The sequence below is a fragment of the Buteo buteo genome, chromosome 17, assembly GCF_964188355.1.
Source record: "Buteo buteo chromosome 17, bButBut1.hap1.1, whole genome shotgun sequence".
Taxonomy (NCBI): Eukaryota; Metazoa; Chordata; class Aves; order Accipitriformes; family Accipitridae; genus Buteo; species Buteo buteo.
In genome coordinates, this window is record NC_134187.1 from 29,529,972 (window position 1) to 29,551,873 (window position 21,902).

Sequence of the window (21,902 nt, forward strand, 5' to 3'; positions counted from 1 at the left end):
CCAAACCACCGTCACCCCACCGCGATCCCTCCTTAGACGCAGCCGGTGGGGGGCCGACACCGCGTCAAGCCCCCCCCCCCCCCATGTTATCCTGCAATTAACAGCCTCGTTAGGACAGACAGACGGACAAAGGGGCGCAGGGCTGGCCGCTCGTGGGGGGGGGCAGTCCCCAAGAGGCGCTGGCCACGTCCCCAACCCCGGGAGGCCGAGCGCGGGCGATCGATGCGAAAGCCGCCCCGTGTCGAAACGGGCGCTGCCGGACTTTGCCCGCGCCCTGCCGGAAAGTGCCGTGTGTGTTTCCCTTCTGTCCCCATGTCCTGGAGTCCATCCTTGTGTCCGTGTGTCTGTCCCCTTGCCCCAGGGTCTGTCCGTGTGCCCATCCTTGTGTCTGTCCCTGCGTCCTGGACTCTGTCCTTGTGCCTGTGTGTCTGTCCCTTTGTCCCGGGGTTTGTCCATGTGTCTGTCCTTGTGCCCACGTGTCTGTCCCTGTGTCCTGGGATCTGTCCCTGTGTCCGTCCTTGTGTCCGTGTGTCTGTTCCTGTGTCACAGGGCCCATCCATGTGTCCATCCTTGTGTCCGCATGTCTGTCCCTGTGCCCTGGGGTCTGTCCGTGTGTCTGTCCTTGTGTTTGCGTGTCCGTCCTTGTGTCCATGTGTCTGTCCATCTGTCCTGGGGTCTGTCCCTTTGTCCATTCTTGTGTCTGTCCCTGTGTCCGTCCTTGTGTCTGTGTGTCTGTCCGTGTGTCCATCCGTGTGTCTCTGTGTCTGTCCCTGTGCCCAGGGTCAGTCCGTGTGTCCATCCTTGGGTGTGCGTGTCTGTCCCTGTGCCCAAGGTCTGTCCCTGTGTCCGTCCATGTGTCTGTGTGTCTGTCCCTGTGCCCAAGGTCTGTTGGTGTGTCCGTCCATGTGTCTGTGTGTCTGTCCCTGTGCCCAAGGTCTGTTGGTGTGTCCGTCCATGTGTCTGTGTGTCTGTCCCTGTGCCCAGGGTCAGTCCGTGTGTCCATCCTTGGGTGTGCGTGTCTGTCCCTGTGCCCAAGGTCTGTCCCTGTGTCCGTCCATGTGTCTGTGTGTCTGTCCCTGTGCCCAAGGTCTGTTGGTGTGTCCGTCCATGTGTCTGTGTGTCTGTCCCTGTGCCCAAGGTCTGTCCGTGTGTCCGTCCGTGTGTCTGTGTGTCTGTCCCTGTGCCCAGGGTCAGTCCGTGTGTCCATCCTTGGGTGTGCGTGTCTGTCCCTGTGCCCAAGGTCTGTCCGTGTGTCCGTCCATGTGTCTGTGTGTCTGTCCCTGTGCCCAGGGTCTGTCCATGTGTCTGTCCGTGTGTCTGTGTGTCTGTCCCTGTGCCCAAGGTCTGTCTGTGTGTCCGTCCATGTGTCCGTGTGTCTGTCCCTGTGCCCTGAGTGCATCCATGTGTCCGTCCTTGCGTCCGCGTGTCTGTCCCTGTGCCCAGGGTCAGTCCGTGTGTCCATCCTTGGGTCTGCGTGTCTGTCCCTGCGCCCAAGGTCCGTCCGTGTGTCTGTCCCTGTGCCCTGAGTGCATCCATGTGTCCGTCCTTGCGTCCGCGTGTCTGTCCCTGTGCCCAGGGTCTGTCCGCGTGTCCGTCCTTCCCGTCCGTGTGTCCATCCCCGTCCCCCAGCGCACGGTCCCACTGTCCATCCCCGTGTCCCTACGTCTCTCCCGCTGAGGTCCCACCGCCCGTCCGCGCGCGCCGCGGCGGGAACCGGGCACCGGGAGAGAACCGGGGGGACCGGGGGCGGGGTCGGGACTGGGCGGGGCCGGGGCGGGGCCGGGGCGGGGCGGCCCGGGCAGGGCCGGGAGCCGCCGGGAGCCGCCGGGAGCCGCCGGGAGCCGCCGCCCGCCATGGAACCCAACAGCCCCCGCAAGATCCAGTTCACGGTGCCGCTGCTGGAGCCGCACCTCGACCCGGAGGCGGCCGAGCAGGTGAGGGGGGGGGCACCGGGCACCGGAGGAGGGGGGGGGGGACACACGACACCGGGGCTGCGCGGCTGGGGGGGAGCCGGGTGGTCCTGCCGGGGACCGGGCCGGGGGTGGGGGGGTTGTACCGGGCGGTGTGGGAGGCTGCGGACACGGGAAGGGCACGGACCGGGCCCGGGGGGGGGGGGGGGGGGACACGACACAACCGAGCAGCCCCGGTGCGACCTCCCCGGTGTCGGGGCGGTGGGGGCACCCCTGGGTGAGGTGGGTGACACGGGGACGGCTGCGGCGTGGAAGGACGAGCCTGGGTGCTGTCAAGTGGGTGCAGCCCCCCCCCCCCCCCACCGCCCCCGGTGCTACCCCCCCACTGCCCCCACAGAGCAGCCCCCGCTGCACCCCAAGCTCCTCCGTGGGCTCGGGGTGGCCGTGGGGACCGGGGTGGCAGTGCCAGGGTCATGGGCTGGCTCAGCACGACGCCTCCTGGGCCACCCCGGGGAGGGGGGGGGGGGTGTAGGGTTACGGGCCCCCCCCGGGGCCCTCCAGCCCTTGCTCAACCCCTGTTCCCGCTGGAGGGGATCCCAGAATAGCAGCGGGGACGGGACGGCCCGGCCGGGGGACACGGCACAAATGCCCACAGGCAACCGGGGACACCCCCCCCCCCACCCCCAGGCAGCCTGACCCCCTCTCCTTGCCCACTTCACCCCACTCTGGCTGTGCCCCCCCCAGCCCTGGGGGCTGCAGGGGACAAGAGGGGTCTTGAAAGGACCACCCGGCCACACCACGGTCCCCATCATCACCAGGCGTGGGAAGCTCTGAGGATGCTGATGGCGGGGGGGGGGGGGGGCGTCCCAGCCGTCCCCCCACCAGGCTGGGGGTCCCCGGCAGGCGGGTGGCTCCCGGCCGAGGAGCCCCTGCGTGCCAGTGGCACAGAGGCGAGCGTGGGCCGCCTCCCCGGCGAGCATCTCACTGTCGCTAAATACGGCCACGCACCATCTGGGGCTGCCGCACGGCTCATTTGCAGCGCGGCCCCCCCAGGAGTGAGGGCGAGAGCCGGGGGGGGGGGGGGGCTGCTGGGTGGTGGGCGTGAGACCCCCAGCACCCGCCTCGGCCGCAGCGAGGATTACGGGTGCCCGCGTCCCACCTCCCATCACGGCCGGGTTACGGGGGGCTTGGGCATGACCCTGCTCTGGGGAGTCCCCTGCCCGTCCCTGCCTCAGTTTCCCCTCCCAGGGGAGTTCAGCCACATCTCGGCGCCTGTCGGAGCCCCAGTTCGGCAGCACTTGGTGGTGTGGCAGGGCCCCGACAGCCAGCCTCGGGCGGTGGCAGCAGGTGACAATGCTGATGTCCCCTCCCTGCGTTTACAGCTCCCTTTTTTTGGGGTGTCCCTGCAGGGGAAGGCCTGATGGGGGTTCCCCTCATCGGGGGCTCACACTGTTAGAGGGCTCAGCTGTGTCAGCCCCTTGCCAGGCTGTGGCACGGTGTCCCCATGTCCTGCAGGGTTGTCCCCAAGCCTGTCCAGCCCCACCCTCCAAAAAGACCATGTCCCCACGGACCTTCTGGAGTCCCCTGTGTCCCCACAGGTCCTGTGGCTCCTTGACCCCCATGTCTGCCAAGAGCATCCATCTGCCCTGGCCCTCCTGGGTGCCACCCATGGGTGCCAGGCCTGGCCCAGGGCTTTGTCCTGCATCTCTGCCTGGGTCCCCAACTCCACCCTCAGCACAGCGTGTCCCCAAGGCCGGAGGGGACCATCCAGGGGTCTTTGCTCCGTCACGCTTAGAGATGAGCTGGGCCCATCCCGTTTCCATCCCTGATCCCATTCTGGTCCCCAATCCCGTTCCCATCCCAGCTCCGCCCTGGGATCAGCCCCCACCCCAGGCCTGGTGGGAGCAGCCCCCCAGCGATGCTGTGCCCGCCGCAGGCTGCCAGGGCCGGGCTCCTGCCGCTCTCGGCCGTGGCGCTTCTTAATCGATGGTGGAGATTGATCTAAAAATAGCGGCAGCAGGAGAGCGCGATGCCCTGGCCAAGCTGGGAAGGGAGGGAGGGAGGGAGGGAAGGACGGAGGGAGGACCGGAGCATCCCTCCCCAGGGCGTCGGGGCGGGAGCTGCCCGGATGCCTGGGTCCCCCACCCGGTCCGGAGCAGGAAGGGGAACGCAGCTTGGGGTGCTCAGCTCTATCTGGGTGACCTTGAGTGGGTGGCACCGTTGTCCCCCACTCCATCCCCATGCCGGGGGGGCCATTCTGTGGGGCACAGCCCTGCCCCACACCTAGGGGAGACTTTGGAGGTGCTAGAGCAGCCCGGGGGTGGCTCTGGCTTCCCCGGGGTCCATCAGTAGGGGCTGCAGGGCCGGATCCAGCTCTGGAGGTTGCCCGACCCATCCCAGCCCCATCGCTGGGTGTCGGGGGGGGGGGGTTGTTGGACCCCAGCCCCGGAGCGGGGGGCTCGTCGGCAGGTCCCTGACGGGGAGAAGGCGATTCCTGGCAATTCCCGGCAATTCCCGGCTCCCTCTAATCTCCGTTTAAAATCCAGATCGTGGGTTTCTATGGCAACGGGGCCGACACGGAGAAGATGCTGCGGGGGGCCGGGGGTGGGCTGGGGCCGGGGGAGGTGGGGAGGGGGCTTCCTCCGCCCGCCCAGCCGCTCACCCGCCTCATTAGCATCTCATCAGCATTTCATTAGGCATTCCACCTCATTAGGGAATCCTCGCTGGGAAATTCTTTTTTCGGAGCAACTCAGTTAGTGGGTCAGCGGGGAAAGGGGGCGAGGGAGCACCTGCAGGGCACCGTGTCACCGCTGTCACCGCTGCCACTCCTGCCGCTGGACATGGCCACGCCGCGGCCACCGAATCCTCCAATGGGGCCACAAAATCCCCCTGAAGGCACTGAGCGGGGGACGTGGGGCGGGAGCAGCCCGGGATGCTCCAGGTGACCTTGGGCAAGGACACCGTGCCCGCAAAGGAAGGGCAGGGCCCCGGCAGTGTCGCCACACCGATGTCCCCGAGCGCTTCCTGGGGCTGGGGTATAATTAGCTCCCGGCTGTCATTAGGGCTGGCCGGGAGATGGTGATTTAAAAGACACATGTGTCCGGCCACGGGAGCCGCTGGGCTCGGGGCCCTGGCCGGCATCCTCCATCCCCGTGGGGCCCCCACTGCCCCAGGGACGAGGACATCAAGGTGGGGGGGGTGTCTCGGTGCTGGTGGGGCTCCGGGTGGGCGCGATGGGGTTCGGGGTACAGCCGCGGGTCCCGACTCTTTCCCGTCCGTCCCCCCCCCGCCAGATCCGGAGGCGCCGACCAACTCCTGCCAACCTGGTCCTGAGCAGCGACCAGTCGTCCCCAGGTGGGTCCTTGCGCGTGTCACCCTGTCGCCCCGGGCTGCAGCCCACCCGGGGGTGCTCGGGGACCCCCATATATGATGCTCAGGGACCCCCATATACGATGCTGAGGTCCACAGCACACTGGTTGCAGCGGGACTCATCCTGCACCCTGCCACAACAGCACCCTGTGCCCTGTGTCCCCCACCCTGGGACTGTCCCTGTGTGTCCCCCAGCCCGGCTCAGCCCCTGCCCTCCCTGCTCCAGGGCTGCGTTTCCAGGATCCGACCCCTGGTCTCGCTCAGCCCATCCATCTCCGGGAGAAGCAGCTGCCCGTGACACCGTGCCAGGGACACTGGGGACAACGGCACGGGGCCACCCCTGCTGGCACGGGGAGCAGGGGACACCAGCTGTGACATTTAAGAGCTTCTCGGTCACTGGCCCAACCAGGCATGTGGCCTTTGGGGACGGGGTCTGACCCGGCTGGCAGCTGTGTCACGGCCTCCCTGCCCCCCCCCCCAGCCCCAGCTGGGGGTGGTATTATCTGTCCCCTGCTTTGGGGACACCCCGGTGGCTGGGGGACTCTGTCCCCAAGTGCCACGTCCAAACCCTGCACCCACTCGGGGCAGCAGGCTCCGGCTGCAGATAAACCAGCTCCACGGGGTTGAGCATCATCCCGGGTGGGGGGGGGGGTGGGGGGGTGTCAGGATGCTGCCGGGGGGGCTGCCAGCCTGGTGGGGACAGGGACACAGCAGGGGACGGGTTGCTGGTTCCCGTGGCAATGTGGGGGGCATGGCGATGCTGGGGGGGGGGGGGCAGGGAGCGGGACTGTCCCAATGGCACCCACAGCCACGCCGAGCACCCATGGGTGACGGACAGACCCAGCGGGGCCGGGTTCACGTTGGGGATGCAGGATGGAGCCCAGCACCCCGCTCCCGCCGCTGACCTCTGGTCCTTCTGCCCCCCCCCCCCCCCACCTCGGCTGTCCCCCCCAGAGATTGACGAGGACCGACTGCCCAACCCCCTGCTGAAGGTAGGTGCTGCTGCCATGGTGGGGGGCTGCGGGGAAGCCCCCAGCCCCTCGGGGTACCCCCAGGGTGCCCCCCACTCACGCACCTTCCCCTTCCCTCGCAGTCGGGTCTGGCCATGTCACCCAGGCAGAGGAAGAAGGTTTCCCGCACCACCCCGACCATGAAAGGTATTTTGGGGGGGGGGGACAGGGGATGGACAGGGGGTGACGGCGTCCCCCCCCTCCCGGTGACGAGGGGGTGGGATGCCACCACCTTTGCACTGGCCTTGGACCTGCTCAGCCGTGCCCAGGTCAGGAGCGTGGCTGTGCCCGTGGGCACACGGGGTCCAGCCGTGGCAAATGCCACCAGAGGGGACAGGAGGTCCCCAAACTTGCCGGGCTACATCTCCCCGGTGTCACCGGGAGCGCGGGGATGGTGACCGCGTCGTCGTTGTCCCACCGCCACCCCAGCACCGCTCCCTGCCTGGCAGAGCTGCAGATGATGGTGGAGCATCACCTGTGCAAGCAGGCGCAGGGCGAGGAGGAAGAGGAGGCAGCCGCCGCCGGCCAGGAGCGTGGTCCTGGCCACTGCCACCACAGTGACACCGAGCACAGCCACAGTCCCGGTGGCACTTGCCCGCTGGCCACGCACGAGGGTGGCCCCGGTCCCGGCGAGCGTGAGTACCTCTCCTTCCCAACCCCGGGAGCGTCCGCGCACCGGGAATTACGGGGGGGTTTGGGGGTGCTGGGATGGTTTGTGGGGTGCAGCGGTGGTGGTGGGGGGGGGGGGGCTGAGTTCACCCCCTGCCCCACGGCACCCGCAGGGACCCACGGAGACGAGCGGCAAAGCCTGGCCGAGGAGGGCACCCATATAGCACCGAAGGAGGCCAGCGGCAAGGGTGCTGCCAGCACCCAGTAGGTACGTACTGGGGCACTGGGGGGGCACTGGGGGGGCACTGGGGGTGTACAGGGGTACTCTGCTGGGACGCTGTGGGGGATACTGGGCACTGGGGAAGGTGCTGGGACACTACGGAGGTATCCTGGGCAGCATGCCGGGGAAGGGGACGGTGACACGGGGCGAGGGTGGCACCAGGGACGTGGCTCTGGCATTGCTGGGGATGGGGCAGGGATGGGGGGGGGGGGGGGGTCTTCGACCGCGGGGTCCCCGTCCCCCAGCGCGGCTCCCCTCTGTCCCCAGGTGCCAGCGGCGGCAGGAACGAGGCCACGGCCGGGCCGAAGGAGCCAAACGCTGCGTTATTTTTTTTATCTGATCGTTTTCTAAGATTTCGACGGCTGCTTTGGGGCTTCCGGAGGATTTTTTTTTTTTTTTTTTTTTTTTTTACTGCCACGGGCAGGTCCCCCCTGGGGGGGGCTCTGGGGACGCTGGCAAGCCGGGCTGCCCACCCTGTCCCCTCGCCCTTCCCAGGTCCCCAGGGCAGGTGACGCTGGGGACACCAAGCAGCACCCCTGCAGCACGGCTCGTGCCACCCCCCCCCTCACTGCCAGCCCCGGGGTGTCCCCAGGGCCCCCCCCGGCCACCCCGCTGTCACCACCACCGCCACCCCCCCACCAGGCTGGGGGACATGCGGCCCCGCTGCTCCCAGGGACACGGGGCGCTGCACCCTTCCCACGCACACGCGTGTGTGCATGCACACGCTGGTAGGTGTGCACGCTTGCACACGTGTGGCGGGGGGGGTGCGCATGCATGCACCCGCGGGGGAAACCCGGGCGTTTGCACGCACACACGTGTGCACATACAGACACGGGGGGGGGGGAAGCCCGCGCACTTTGCACATGTGATTTGCATGCACGCCCATGTGCGTACACACAGAGCACGCGTGCACACGCCTGGGCGGGCGCGGGGACCCCCCCCGCTTCAGCCGGTATTAAAGGGATCCCTTCTCCCTGCCGCCTCCTCCTTGCCTTTGCGCCGGGGGGGGGCACCGGACCCCCCCCTTTGGGTGCTGGGGGGCAGCACCTGCCTCCGGGCTTCAGCTCCCCCCCCCCCAGGGGTCCAAGCCAGCTGTGCCACCCCCTCTGTCCCCCTCCCAGCTGTCCCCAGGCGCTGGCCACTGTCCCCCCCAGGAGGACATCCTGGCCCCCCCATCACCCCCCCCCCAGCACTGGGATCAAGCCAGGTCCCCCGGGGTGAGGGTGCAGGAGCCGGGCTGGTGGTGGTCTACGGTTTATTAATTGCTCGTTAGCGGCGACGCTTGGTTTCACATGCGTGTGTGGGTGGGCGCGAGGTGTAGCTCTGCCAGCGGTGACCGAGTGGGGACACGACGCGTTACCGCAGGGTAGAAAAGTACAAACACAGACGGGCCGTGCCACGGCGGCTGGGCGACGGACACGGCGGGGCAGGGCGGCCGGAGCTGGGATGCCGGAGCAGGAGGATGCCGGAGCTGGAAGATGCTCGAGGCACGCCGGAGCCAGGGATGCCGGAGGATGCGTGAGGCACACCAGAGCCAAGATGCCGGAGGATGCTTGAGGCACACCAGAACCAAGATGCCGGAGGATGCTCGAGGCACGCTGGAGCCAGGGGTGCCGGAGGATGCTCGAGGCACGCCGGAGCTGGGATGCCGGAGGATGCACGAGGCACACCAGAGCCGAGATGCTGGAGGATGCTCGAGGCACACCGGGAGCTGGGATGCCGGAGGATGCTCAAGGCACAGCGGAGCTGGGATGCCGGAGGCACAGCAAAGCCGGAGCAAGCAGGGGAGGGATACTGGGGGGCATGCTGGAACTGAAGGATGCTGGAGACACGCTGGAGCCGGCGCTGCTGGAAGCACACCGGAGCCAGAAGGTGCTAGAGGCACCCTGGAGCTGGGGGATGCCGGAGCCAGGGGCTGGCCCAATTCTGCCCTCCCGCTGTGCCCCAGGCCCAGCTCCCACCGCTACTCCGGCCCCACACATGTTGCCCCATCACCGCCTCGCTGGCCCCCCCCGGCCCCCAGCTCCCAGCCTCGCCCACGCCGCGTAGGGCAGGACCCCAAGGGGAACCTCTGAGGTGCCGTTGCGGCCAGCGGACCTGGGGACAGGACCTACAGGGACGTGTCCCCAGCCCGGCTGACATAGAGACACATATCCCAGGACAGGGATGCTTGGGACAGGTGGGGGGGGGGGCACAGGGGGACGTTAAGGGCCACCCATCACGGTGTCACCGAACAGCCCCAGCAGGCACAGAGGGGACTGTGGTGCTCTCAGGGTGACAGCGTGTCCGACATGGCTTCTCCATCCCTCGGTCCCCTGCTGTCCCCAGGGCCACCATCATCGTCCCCAGCCCGCCCGCCTCCCCCAGCTCCCCAGTGGGGCAAAAAGAAGCTTTTTTAAAAAGCCGTAAGGACAAAACCCGGTGGGGGGAGCCGCCGGACAGCCGCTGGCGTGGCAGTGAGAGGAGCGGCGTCACCGTCACCTGTGGCCCAAGGCCACGCGGCTCGGTGGCCAATTTGGCACAGGCACCGGAGCTGGCCGGGCTGGGGGGCTGCCGGCCCCGGGGATGCTCCTGGCGCGGAGGTTGGCACTGATCCTTCTGCGGCCCCGGGCGGCTCCTTCCCTGCAAATGGTGCTGAACTCGATGGCGTCGAAGACTTTGGGCGAGACGGCGTCACTCGGCCAGACGAGGACCTGCTGTCGGGAGGGACGGTCACGGCAATGCCACCAATCCCCCCCCCCGCACACCTTCTACAGTTTGCCCCCCCCCAGGCTTCCCCGTGCCCACCTCGCTCCTCCCGGTGCTATTCCACGTCCCCGTTCTGCCTGTGCCGGCTGGGGGCCGCGGGCGACTGCTCCTCGCAGGGCGACAGCTCCTCGATGGACGCCTGGTTGGTGATGCCTGCGGCGGGACGTGGGGCTGGGGGGGTCACTCCAACCACCCACGGGGGCTGCGACCCCCCCCAACTCATCTCCCCACCCTGGGGGTCACCCACCCTGTGCCTGGGCCACCTCCGAACCCAGGGATGCTCGGCACAGACCTGGTCCCACGTATCCCCGGGATGGTCCCCATCCCCTCCCCGACGGCCGTGGTGGCCGTCACCTACCGCTGGCCGCCCGCTCCTTCCACTTCTGCTTGTTCTCCTGGATGTACTTGGTCCAGGTGGAGCGGAAGCCCGCCAGGTCGGCTTTGATATCCCCCAGCTCCAGGTGCTCGTCCAGGGATGGCTGCCGCCACTGCGAGCTGCGGGGACGGGGACAGCTGAGAGCAGGGCAGAGCCACCACTGCCACCACCCAGGTCCCAAAATAAGTGGCTGTCCCCCACCCCCAGGCTGAACCCCACCACCTCCCCGTGGGGAAGGGGAAACTGAGGCAGGCTGGCGCGGCTGACCTGGCCTGCTGGCCGGCCACCGGATTGCCCTTGGCTTTGGTGCCGTCCTCGGCGTTGGGCAGCACCATCTTCTCAGCCACATCGGTCAGCACGGAGAAGGTGGGCTCCACGATGAAGTCGATGAAGCCTGCGGTGGGGAAGGGACACGGAGTCAAATGGGGACACCCCCCCCTGCCCACGGCGAGGCTGGTGGCTGGGGACAGGGTGGGGATGGAGACCCACCACCACCACTCACCGATCTGGGACTGGGCCACCAGCGTGGAGGTGCGGTCGCAGAGGGGCGAGAAGGGCAGCCCCAGCTCAGCCTCCTTGTCCCCCTGGCAAGGCAAGGGAGACATGTCCCCAAGGGGTGGTCCCCACGTCCCACCGCCCATCCTGGGGGGACGCGGGCGCCCTACCTGCCTGAAGAACTCCTCCATCAGGGCTTTGGTCCAGCGGCTGTGCACCGACCACTGCTTGGTGGGGTGGCTGATGTCGGCCGCGTGCAGCAGCAGCGACAGCACCTTGGACTTATCGATCCTGGGGAGGGGACCCCAGCGCTGAGGTTTGTCCCCAAAACCTCTGGGACACACACACACACACACACATACCCCCCACAAACCGGGTGGGCACCCGCACTCACCTCTCCAGCTGCTGCAGGGACGTCTTCATGGACTTCACCTGCTGGAAGTGGCAGGACATGTCGGTGGCCAGGACCATCTCGATCACCAGCGCCCGCAGCTCCCTGCGCCCCGGGGAAGGGGGAAAACACTGTCAGGGTCCCGTGTCCCAGCTGGGGACAGTCCCGGGGACAGGGACGGGGACCTTACACAAACTCGTCCTTGGTGAGGTTGACAAAGATGTTCATCTCATCATCCTGCATCATGCGGAAGACGGCGCTGATGTGGTGGTTCTCCAGCACCGAGCGGTCGTTGTAAAGGATGGCGCAATCCGACCTGGGGACGCAGGGGATGGTGGGACCCCGGCACGGTGGCGGGCGGGCTGACCCCCGCCCCGGGGAGAGGGATGTCCCCAAAGTGCCAGCACAGCTGTATCCCAGCTGTATCAGTGGCCCTGGGTGTCCCCAGGGTGCCAGCACAGCTGTATCCTGGCCGTATCGCTGGCACTGAGAGTCCCCAAGGTGCCAGCACATCTGTATTCCAGCTGTATCAATAGCCCCGGGTGTCCTCAGGGTGCCAGCACATCTGTATTCCAGCTGTATCAATAGCCCCGGGTGTCCTCAGGGTGCCAGCACATCTGTATTCCAGCTGTATCAATAGCCCCGGGTGCCAGCACATCTGTATCCCAGCCATCTAGGTGACGCCGGGTGTCCCCAGGGAGCTATTCAGTCCTTTCCACGCCCCACCGTGTCCCAAGCGTCCCCACAACCGGTCCCCAGCCCTGCCTGCTCGTGCTGTGCCATGCCACCCACGCCGTGCCACCCGCGCCGCGCCGTGCCACGTCACCCGCGCCGTGCCACCCGCCCTCACTTGGTCTGGATGTGGAAGCTGTTGGTGGTGCCCGTGTGCTCGTAGTCGTGGATGGCGGCAGCGAAGATGATGGCCAGGACCTCGATCTCCGTCAGGTAGTGCTGGGGGGACGCGGGCGTCAGGGGGACGGGGACGGGGACCGGCTGCTCCAGTGCCACCCCGCGAGGGGCACGGGGCCGAATGGTTGTGGGGTCCTCCGTGTGCGTGTGTGTTGGCACAACTGCGCGTGACTACATGCGTGCACGGCCACGCACACCTGTCCGGGACACGTGCGGGACACGCCACGAGCGTGTGCATGCGCCTGTGACAAGCGTGACAGCCGTGCGGGGATGACAGGGCACACGCGTGTGCCAGGTGTTACCCCACGTGTGCCCACCCGTCCCACCCAAGCCGGGGGTCACCCTGTCCCCTCCATCAGCCCGTGACATTTTCATGGTGACAGCACTGTCACTAGGTGGCACCGTCTCCGTGGCAACAAGCATCGCCTGGACCAGCACCCAGCACCGGCCACTAGCCCAGGGTCCAGCCATGGCCCGGGACCCCCGTGGGACCCCCGTGGGTCCCCCCACGCCCCCGTACCAGCATGCCGGTGCGGAGAAGGAAGCAGTGGACGGTCTGGGTGACGTCGGCGGCGTGGACCTGGTTGTGGTAAGGGTTCCGGTACTTCCCGTAACCGGCCTCCAGCGCATCCAGCAGCGTCGTCAGGAAGACGGTGGGAATCTGCGGTACGGGCACACGCGCTCACGGATGCACTCGCGTGTGCAAAGCCACCGGCACGTCCCAGGCACCCGGCCCCGGGGGGGGCACGGGCATGGGCGCACCTTGAAGCGGCTGTTGAGGTTGTGTCGGGTGAAGAGCTCGAAGACGATGGTCCTCAGGGAGTGATCGTCCGTCACCCGGTTCAGCGCGAAGACATCGAAGCACCACAGGTCGAGGCTCTGCGGGCAGATGGGGGCATTACCCCAGCAGCGGGGCAAGCCCGATGCCCAGCGACACCCAGTGATGCCCAGTGAAACCCAGCCATGCCAGGCAATGCCCAGCCATGCCCCACGCCGCCGGGTGCCACCTCCCCTGGGCAACGCGGGCCATATCCTGCAAAGCCAGTGATGTGGATGGGGCAGCCGTGCCCGGGCGCTGCCAGGCCAGGGCAACGTGCCAGCGGGGCAGCATCCCCGTGGGATATTGGGGTGCCCCGCCACCACCACCCCCCGGTACCTTCAGGCAGTTCAGGACGGAGGTGGAGTAGCTGGGCCCCACGGCCGTGTACGTCCGGCGAAACATCCTGCAAGGGGGGGGGGGTAAGTCAGGGCTGATGTGGGTGCTGGGGGACAGAGCTGGGTGCTTGGAGACCCACCTGGGTGCTCAGGGACAGACCTTGGGTGCCAGGGGACAAACCCTGGGGGCAGGAGACAGACTTGGGTGCTCAGGGACTCAGCTGGGTGCTGGGGACAAACCTGGCTGCTGAGGGCAGCCCTGGTGCTTGGGGACCCACCTGGGTGCCGGGGGACAGACCCTGGTATGTGGGGACCCAGACGGGTGCTCAAGGAGCCACCTGGGTGTTGGGGACAGTCCCTGGGTGCTGGGGGACCCACCTGGGCACTGGGGACATCCCAGCTGCTTAAGGACCACCTGGGTGCTGAGGACAGCCCCTGGGTGCTCGGAGAACCCACCTGGGTGCTTGAGAACCCACCTGGGTGCTGAGCACAGCCCCTGGCTGCCATGGGACAGAGCTGGGGACCGCACTCCCACCCCCCCATCTCCATCCCAGCCATGACCCCCCCTCCCCGACCTCCCCATCCACCCTGTGGGGTGTGCCACCCAGCACCCACCTCTCCACGAAGATGCCAGCCTGGACGGCGTGAACGATGCTGCGAAATTTGGGTTTCTCCTCTGCCCGGCGCCCCTTGGCCCGCGCCTGCTGGGTGAAGGTGGCCGCCAACCAGTCCCGCACCTCCGAGGGCACCGCCGCGTCCGAGCCCATCTCCCGCAGCTCATCCTCTGTGTCCAGCATCTGCCTACGGGATGGCAACGGGGGGGGATGGCATCAGGGTGGGCATCATCCCCCCCCCCGTGTCCCCCTGTCACCCCACGGCCCCTTGCCCGCACCTCGTCTCGTCGATGTAGACGGCCTCCAGCAGCGAGGCGGCGTACTCCAAATTCCTCTTCAGCTCCTCCACGTTCACTTCACCCGTCTCCAGCTGCTTCACCATGTAACGCAGCCTGCGGGCAGCCGGGCAGCCCGTTACCGGCCCCCCCCGGGGATGGAGGTGGCAGCGGGGGGGCAGCCGCAGGGGTCCCCAGCTGCCCTGCAAGTGGATGTGCCCACGCACACGCCCTGACACGCGTGGGCAGCACCTATAGGTATGTGTGCACGTGTGTGCACGTGTCCCGTGTCGGTGCGGGGTGGTGGGCACCCGCCCAGGGGACCCCCCAAAGCGATGGTGGCAGCGAGGGGAGGGTCGAGGTGGGAGCGCGGCCGTGGCACAGCTGGGGGGGGATGCAGGGGGCACCCAGCAGCCAGAGCACCCAGCACCCTGTGTCCAAAAAGTGTCCTGCACCCGGTACCCAGCATCCTGCACCTGGTACCCAGAGCTCATCCTGCACCCAGAGCTCATCCTGCACCCGGTACCCTGCACCCAGAGCTCACCCTGCACCAAAAACCCTTCAGCCTGCACCCACACAGCACCCAGAGCTCATCCTGCACGCAGCAGCCGGAGCTCAGCATCCAGCACCTCGAGCTTCTCCTGCACCCAGCACCCAGAGATCAGCACCCACGGCTCATCCTGCACTCAGCATCTGGAGCTCAGCACCCAGCGCTGGGGAGGGGGCACCCCCCCCTGTGGGAAATGGGCAGGGGCAAGGGCAAGGGTGCGGGCAGGGGTGCAGGCAGGGGGTGGCAGGTTTCCCTCCCCACACTGGAGAAGCCCAAAAGGCCACCGGGCTCCCCCCAGCACCCCAAGCTCGGGGGTCATCCTGTCCCCAGCCCGGAGGGTGGCTGTCCCCACCACGTCACCCACCCGGGAGCCCTGGGTGACACCGGGCACAAAGTCCTCACCAGCCCACTGGGTCAGTGGGGCCACGGTGGCAGCAGGGACATCCATGGGGACAGGGACAAACCCAGAAAGGGAGGGGGGACACACACAGCCTGGGGTGGGGGGGACTCCGTGGTGGGGTGGCTTTGCACCCTGGGGACCCGCAGTGGGGTCAGGGTGCTCAGCACCCCCCAGGCCCTGCCGTGCCTCAGTTTCCCTCCCCCAGAAGCCTCCCCCACGTTGAGTGCCAAGGGGCCAGGGGTCCCCGGGGACTCACCGCAGGATGGGACCCCACAGGTGGACCCTGCGCAGGGTCACCAGCTCTGCCATGGGGGGGACGGCAGCAGCACCCACGGGTGCTCCAGCAGCATGGGGACAGGAGCCCAGTGTGGCCGCCTTCCCCCTGCCAGCTTGCAACACCTGCATGGGACATGGGGACGGGGGGGACACGGCAGCGTCCCAGCGCAGGGCCCTGGGGTGGCACGGGGACAAACCCTGGCAGAGAGCCCACCCAGATCTGCGCACGCAGCAAACGTGCACACGTATGTGCACGCACACGTACATGCCTGAATGCACACATACAACGCGTGTGCGCACAGGCGTGCACACACGCGCTTGCCCAACAACGCACACATACGGTGCACGCAAGCACACATATGCACACTTGGCACAGCCGCACGCGCACCGCATGTGCCCACACCTGCAAATACCCACCCACAGTACGCACACGCGCGTGCACACCAGCACACGGGGGCACACCTTTCCGCCAATGCGGACGCGTGCACGCAGCACACACGTGCGCACGGGGGTACGCTCCTTTCCCCAGCCCCCCCACACACCCCGGGGCAAGCCCTCCCCGTCTGACACACGCCTGAACACGCATGTGCCCGCAGCCGGCCAGCCCCCGGCCATCTGTCTGTGTGTCCGTGTGTCTGTCGTGGCGCGGGGGGAGCGGAGGCGGCGGCGGGGAGGGGAGGGGGAATCCCATCTGGCCGCTCGGGGAAAGCGTCGCCCCCGCAGCCATGTCTCCCGCTGCAGCCGCCTTGCTCGCACACCGGCTGGCACGGCTGGCACGGCCCCCCCAGGGCTCTGCCAGCTCCCCCCCAGGCTGGAACGAGGGATGGCGGGGGGGGACAACAGGGCAGCTGCTGGCCCCTGTGGGATGCTGGTCCCTGTCCCGGTCCGGCTCAGCCCTCCAGCCACCCTGTCCCCTCGCAGAGACCTCGCTGTTACTGCTACCCAGCACCCAACAGGTCCCTGTTGGTATCTACCGGGTCCCCATCACTGCCTACCTGGCACCCAGCAGGTCCCCATCACCGCCACCAGCACCCAACAGGTCCCCATTGGTACCCACTGGTCCCCATCACTGCCACACAGCACCCACTGGGTCTCCATTGGTACCCACTGGTCCCCATCGCTGCCCACCTGGCACCCAACAGGTCCCCATTGGTATCTACTGGGTCCCCATAACTGCCCACCTGGCACCCAGCAGGTCCCCCTTACTGCCACCAGCATCCAACAGGTCCCCATCGGTACCCACTGGTCCCCATCGCTGCCCACCTGGCACCCAACAGGTCCCCATTGATACCTACTGTGTCCCCATCACTGCCCACCTGGCACCCACCAGTTCCCCATTGGTACCCACTGGGTCCCCATCACTGCCACCAGCACCCACCAGTTCCCCACTGGTACCCACTGGGTCCCCATCACTGCCCACCTGGCCCCCACTGAGTCCCCACCACCTCGGTGCACAGTCCCCAAGGCTGGTGGCATCTGTCCCCGCTGCCAGCAGTTTCCCGTGACGCTGCCAGCCCAGCCCGCAGCTCGGGGGGCACCTCGGGGTGACCCAGAAACCTGGCCGTGGGGAGGGCGACAGCACGCGGTGACAGTCCCACGGGACGGGGACGCGTGGCCGTGGGGCAGAGGCCAGCCCCCGCCTGCGCAGCTCCCACAGCCGGCCCCAAGCCAACCCCCGTGGCGGGACGTGGCATCCCCGGCACCGTCACCCTGTGTCCCCGCGGTGGGGACGTCACCCCCGTCACAGCCCCGAGTGAAAACCTCGGGGGGGAGCAACACGACGGTGGCTTCCAGACGGCTGCTCCGGCAGCCCTGTGCCTCGTTAGGGCTAACGAGATCTGGCAGCGGGTGTGAGGGACCTGCCAGGCGAGACCCCACAGACCTGTGCACGCTTGTGCGAGGCTGTGCGAGGTCACACGTGCCCGTGCAAGGCTGTGCGAGGTCACACGCGCTCGTCCAACACCGTGCGGGGCTGTGCACGGCCATGCGGGTGGCACGTGGCCGTGCACGTCCCCACCAGCCAGCCCCCGGCCACGCTGTCCCCACCAGCCCGGTCCCTTGGGGAAACTGAGGCACAGCGCGAGCAATGGCTGAGGCGCAGGGGGATGGGGGTCACGGGAATGGTCCCAACCGGGGCCACGGGGTCCCCACCACGCTGGCTCCTCGGGGACAAGCCCCAAAACCCGCAGGTCACCAGCTGAGAGGAGACACCGTGTCCCCTGTCCCCCAGCGCTGGGGACAGCCACCCGCGGCTCCAAATCCCACGGGAAGGACGTGACCGGCAGTGACACAGGAGATGCCGGCACTCGTCCCCGACACAGGGGACAGTCCCCAGGAGGGGACAGTGCCGTGACTCCAGCTGGCCCAGGAGGAACCGGCACCAGCGCTGGGACCACAGGGGCCAGCGGGGCCGTGGGACCGCGTGGGGACAGCATTCCTGGTCATGGGGGGGACGAGGGGACCCCGCCACCACTCCGGTGGGAGGACGAAGCCACCAGGTCCCCACGGCTGGGTGACACGGGGTGCTGGCAGCGGGGAGGGTGAGGAGAGCTGGCGAGCGCTGGCATCCGCCTCGGCTCCCGCGGGATTTCCTGCGGGCTGATGATTCCAATTTGTTTTAATTAGCGGCCTCCACCCCATGCCAGGGGACCCACACCGCAGCCGGGCTCACACCCCAAAAGCGTCCCCAGTTCCCCCCCAGGGTCCCCCTCTGTGTCCCACGGCCCCCACACTCCTCCCCACCCCTCTCAGCACCTAACGACCTCCCAAGCCTCGTTAGCATCGCCCCGGCCTGGCTGCACAGCGGGCAGCAACCCGTGCACACGCGTGTGCGCGTGGGCAGGCGTCGGAGGCCCCCGTGAGCTGGCACACGTGTGCGGGCAAGCGAGCAAATAGATGCCCAAGCCCACCCGCGTGTGCACGTCTGCGCGCGTGTGCGGGTCCGCTCGCGTGTGCAAGGCCATTCGCGGGTGCCCGTGCACGACGGCAAACCGGAGGGCGGGCGAGCAAGCGCGGATCCGTGCAAGCGTGCGAGGGCACGCGCCCGGCCGGTGCACACCCCACGCCTCGCCCCGGCGTGACGATCCGACCCAGCTCGGCGGGTGGGGGCCATCGCGTCCCCTCGGCCAAGGTGACGACGGTGACAGCTGCCAGCGAGCGAGGGGGGCCGGGGGGCGGCCAGACGTCACGTTCAAAGCCAGCGCGAAGCTCCCGAGCTCGGCGGGCTGCGGGGGAATGTGACCTTGGGAAAGGTGGCTGTCACCTTCCCGCACCCGGCCACCCACCCCTGGCGACACCCCCCCTTCAGGGACACCTATCCCTGGGGTCACTCACCCTCCGGGGACCCCTGCGTCATTCACCCATCACGGATGCTGCTGGGACCCCCGAGCGGAGCCCGGGGACGAGGGACGGCCACCAGCCGGCAGCGGGAGCAGGGGTCTCGCTGCGTCACACTGCCGGGTGGGTGATGCCCGTGCCCACGGTCCCCACGGGCTGCCTGTCACCACCCACGGCCCCCCACTGCTGCCAGCCCTCTCGTGCCCCCCCTCCACCGCCACCGCCGTGTCCCAGGCCTGCTGCAGGGATGACGGTGCCTGCAGAGCCGCTGGCACCCCGCGGTCCCCCGGAGTGGTACCAGTGTCCCCAGGGCCACCCCGTGCCCAAGGAGGGCTGCAGGGTCAGCCTCAGGGTTCAGGCAGCACTGGGGACCCCCCCGGGACTGACACTGCAACCCCACGAGCACCCGTGGGTGCTGTTACCCCTCCAGCTCTCTCCCCTGGGGTCCCCATCCCAGCCGATCCCCACCCTGGGGACCTGCCATGGGTCCCCAACACTCCGGGGGGCCGGGATGCTGCACCCTGGGGACACCCCGCTGCTCCCCCCACCCCAGTCACCCTGGCTGGGAGCTGGGGACCGTCCCCAAGTTGGGGTCCCCACTGCCCCCTCGGTGCTGGCAGGGGTTGGGGGAACCCGGGGGGGGCACAGGCACGATGCAGGCAGGGACCCCCAGCCCCTCGTACGCCCCCGCAGCGGGGGCGGCCGCCAGCAATTTCGGGGAGGGGGAGACAGGCGGGGGGAGCGGGAACGCGGCGCAGCCCACGCGCTCGCACACCTGCGCGTGCACACGCTCCCCAGCGCGCGCTCAGGTGCGCTCCGGCACACGGGTGTGCACACGCGCTCCCGCGCACGCTCGCCCGCTCCCGCGTGCGCACACGCGCAGGCGCCCCTGCTCCCACCCGCACGCACCTTTGCACGCGCGTGTGCACGCTCCCACCGAGCGCTCGCACGCCCACAGCAATGTGCGCAGCCTGTTGCACGCTCAGGCTTGCACGCGCACCCTGAGAGCTCTGGCACCAACGTTTCACGCCCCGGTTGAGTCCTGCCCCGGCCTTGGGCTCGCGTGAAACACGCTCAGCAGCTCGGCTTGCCAGAGAGCGTGCAACACGGGCACCCGGCCCCCGTCCTTGTCCCCGTGTCCCCCCCGGCACACTGGCACCGTGCACACCCCTGCCAGCGTGCACCCGTGCACAAGCGCACCTTCGCCGGCCGCCACGCGCGGGTCGGCCTCGCGCACGTGTGCGCACCCCTTGCACGCCCACGCCTGCGCCCACCGCACGAGGACCCGCGCGAGCGCACGTGCCGCAGGTTCGCGAGGGGGCACGCGCGCACGTGAGCCCACGCGTGAGCACAACTGCACAGGGGCGAGGGGGTGGCACCCCTGGGGCCACCGAGAGCTCCCCGGTGAGGGGGGGGGGCTACAGGGTGGCACCCTGAGGTGTCAGAGGGTGTCACCCCTATCCCGGGGCCGGCTGGCACCCTGGCACCTGCTTTGCTGCCCCAGATTTGGGGGCACCCCAGCCTTCTGCCCACCCCACGGTGCCACCCAGGGCGAGGGGTGTTGGGGGCTGCATTGGGGGGCCCCCACCCAGCACCCTCAGAGGTGCCTCATCAAACCCACCCAGGCCTTATGGGTGCCCCCAGCCTGAGGGGGTCCCGGTGCCCCCACTCCAAAGGGGTGCAATGGGTGCAGGGGGGTCACGAGGGTGACTGGAGGGTCCTACATGGTGGGGAGGCGGCGCATGAATGGGATGCAGGACACTCGGGGGGGTCCCAGGGGCAAAGGGCTCCTGGGTGCAGCTGAAGGTCCCAGGAGGTCCTGCCTGGAGTGGGGGGGACGCAGGGTGGGGGGCACCGGGGGGCTCTTAGAGGAGGTGTCAGGGGGTTTGGTGGGGGTGTGCTGCTCGGGTGGGCTCGGGGTTCCTGGTTTGGGGGTTCCCGGTTTGGGGGTTCCCAATTTGGGGGTTCCCAGTTTGGGCGTTCCGAATTTGGGGGTTCTCAGTTTGGGGGTTCCCAGTTTGGGGGTGAGGGGTCCCCGTTTGGAGGTGGGGGGTCCCGGGTTTGGGTTGTTGGTTTTTTTTTGGGGGGGGGTGGGTGTCACTCACAGCGCCCGGAGCTTGACCCAGATCTTCTTGCTGGGGACCGACTTGATCTCCAACGGGGACGGGCAGCCACCGGCCGGGTCCAGCGCTTCACGTTCGGGTTCCAGCCCCGGGAGGCTCCGCGGCGGCTCCATGGCCCCTGCGGCGGCGGGGACGTACCCTCAAGTCCTTCGACCGGTCCCGGGGCCCGGCTGGCGGCGGCCGAGAAGCCGCCGGTCTCACCCCGCAGCCCCGGTAGCGGCCTCGCTCCCCACCCGGTACCCGGCGGCTGCGCAGGCAGCACCGGCCCGGGCGGCGGAGCTAAGATGGCATCCCGGGTACCGGGGGTGGGAGCAGCGGGATGGGGAGCACGGCGGGTGGGGAGAACCGGGGATGGGGAGAACCGGGGATGGGGAGAACGGGGGATGGGGAGAAGCGGGGATGGGGAGAACGGGGGATGGGGAGAAGCGGGGATGGGGAGAACGGGGGATGGGGAAGCTAGCACCGGGGATGGGGAGAAGGGAGAAGGGAAGAACCGGGATGGGGAGAAGCAATAAGGGAAGCGCCGAGGATGGGGAGAACCGGCGTAGCGGCGCGGTGGGAGGGGGGACCGGGGATGCTGCGCGCTCCTACCCGGGGATGCTCGGCCGGGAAGCGCCGGTTCTCCCGTGCTCCGGTGCTGCCTGTACCGCCGGTGCAGTCGGTTCCCGCCGTAGCCCGGTCCTCCCGCTGCTGCCGGTTCTGTCTCCGCCGACCGGGGCTCGCCGCAACTTTCCCCGAGCCGGCACCGGCGGGAGGGCGGGGAGGGGCGGGGGGGGGGGAGCCGGGGGCGGGGGCCGGGAACCGGGGCCGCCCAGCCCCGCCGCCCCGCTCAGCCCCGGCACTGGGGGGGGCGGGTGGCCCGGGACCCCCACGGGGAGATGTTGGGGAGGGGGAGATGCCCCGGGACCCCCCCCCCACCACGGGAAGGGAGGTGTCCAGGACCCCCATAAGGGCTGTGGGAGAGGAAGGTCCCCCAGGACCCCTATGGGGCTATAGGGGTGGTACCCCAGGACCCCAATGGGGGGGTCCCCCAGGACCCCTATGGGGCTGTAGGGGTTGTACCCCAGGTCCCCCGA

General features: G+C 68.7%; 2 protein-coding genes across 2 annotated transcripts; one reads left to right on the plus strand and one right to left on the minus strand.

Moving 5' to 3' along the window:
* Nucleotides 1-1,794: 1,794 nt before the first annotated feature.
* PPP1R1A (protein phosphatase 1 regulatory inhibitor subunit 1A) lies at nucleotides 1,795-8,146 on the plus strand. Its single transcript, XM_075049531.1, has 7 exons — nucleotides 1,795-1,934; nucleotides 5,204-5,264; nucleotides 6,234-6,271; nucleotides 6,373-6,436; nucleotides 6,739-6,924; nucleotides 7,072-7,166; nucleotides 7,446-8,146. Exons 1-6 carry the CDS (start codon nucleotides 1,854-1,856, stop codon nucleotides 7,164-7,166), a joined length of 525 nt encoding a protein of 174 aa, XP_074905632.1. The 5' UTR covers nucleotides 1,795-1,853; the 3' UTR covers nucleotides 7,446-8,146.
* Nucleotides 8,147-8,330: 184 nt separating this feature from the next.
* On the minus strand, nucleotides 8,331-21,531 carry PDE1B (phosphodiesterase 1B). The gene is made up of 16 exons (XM_075049530.1): nucleotides 21,418-21,531; nucleotides 20,809-20,944; nucleotides 14,145-14,258; nucleotides 13,868-14,053; nucleotides 13,254-13,320; nucleotides 12,860-12,976; nucleotides 12,618-12,758; nucleotides 12,039-12,139; nucleotides 11,379-11,504; nucleotides 11,192-11,293; nucleotides 10,968-11,088; nucleotides 10,805-10,886; nucleotides 10,570-10,696; nucleotides 10,285-10,421; nucleotides 9,966-10,079; nucleotides 8,331-9,871 (listed from the first exon to the last, which is right to left on the minus strand). Exons 2-15 carry the CDS (start codon nucleotides 20,937-20,939, stop codon nucleotides 9,982-9,984), a joined length of 1,650 nt encoding a protein of 549 aa, XP_074905631.1. The 5' UTR covers nucleotides 20,940-20,944; nucleotides 21,418-21,531; the 3' UTR covers nucleotides 8,331-9,871; nucleotides 9,966-9,981.
* Nucleotides 21,532-21,902: the final 371 nt, after the last annotated feature.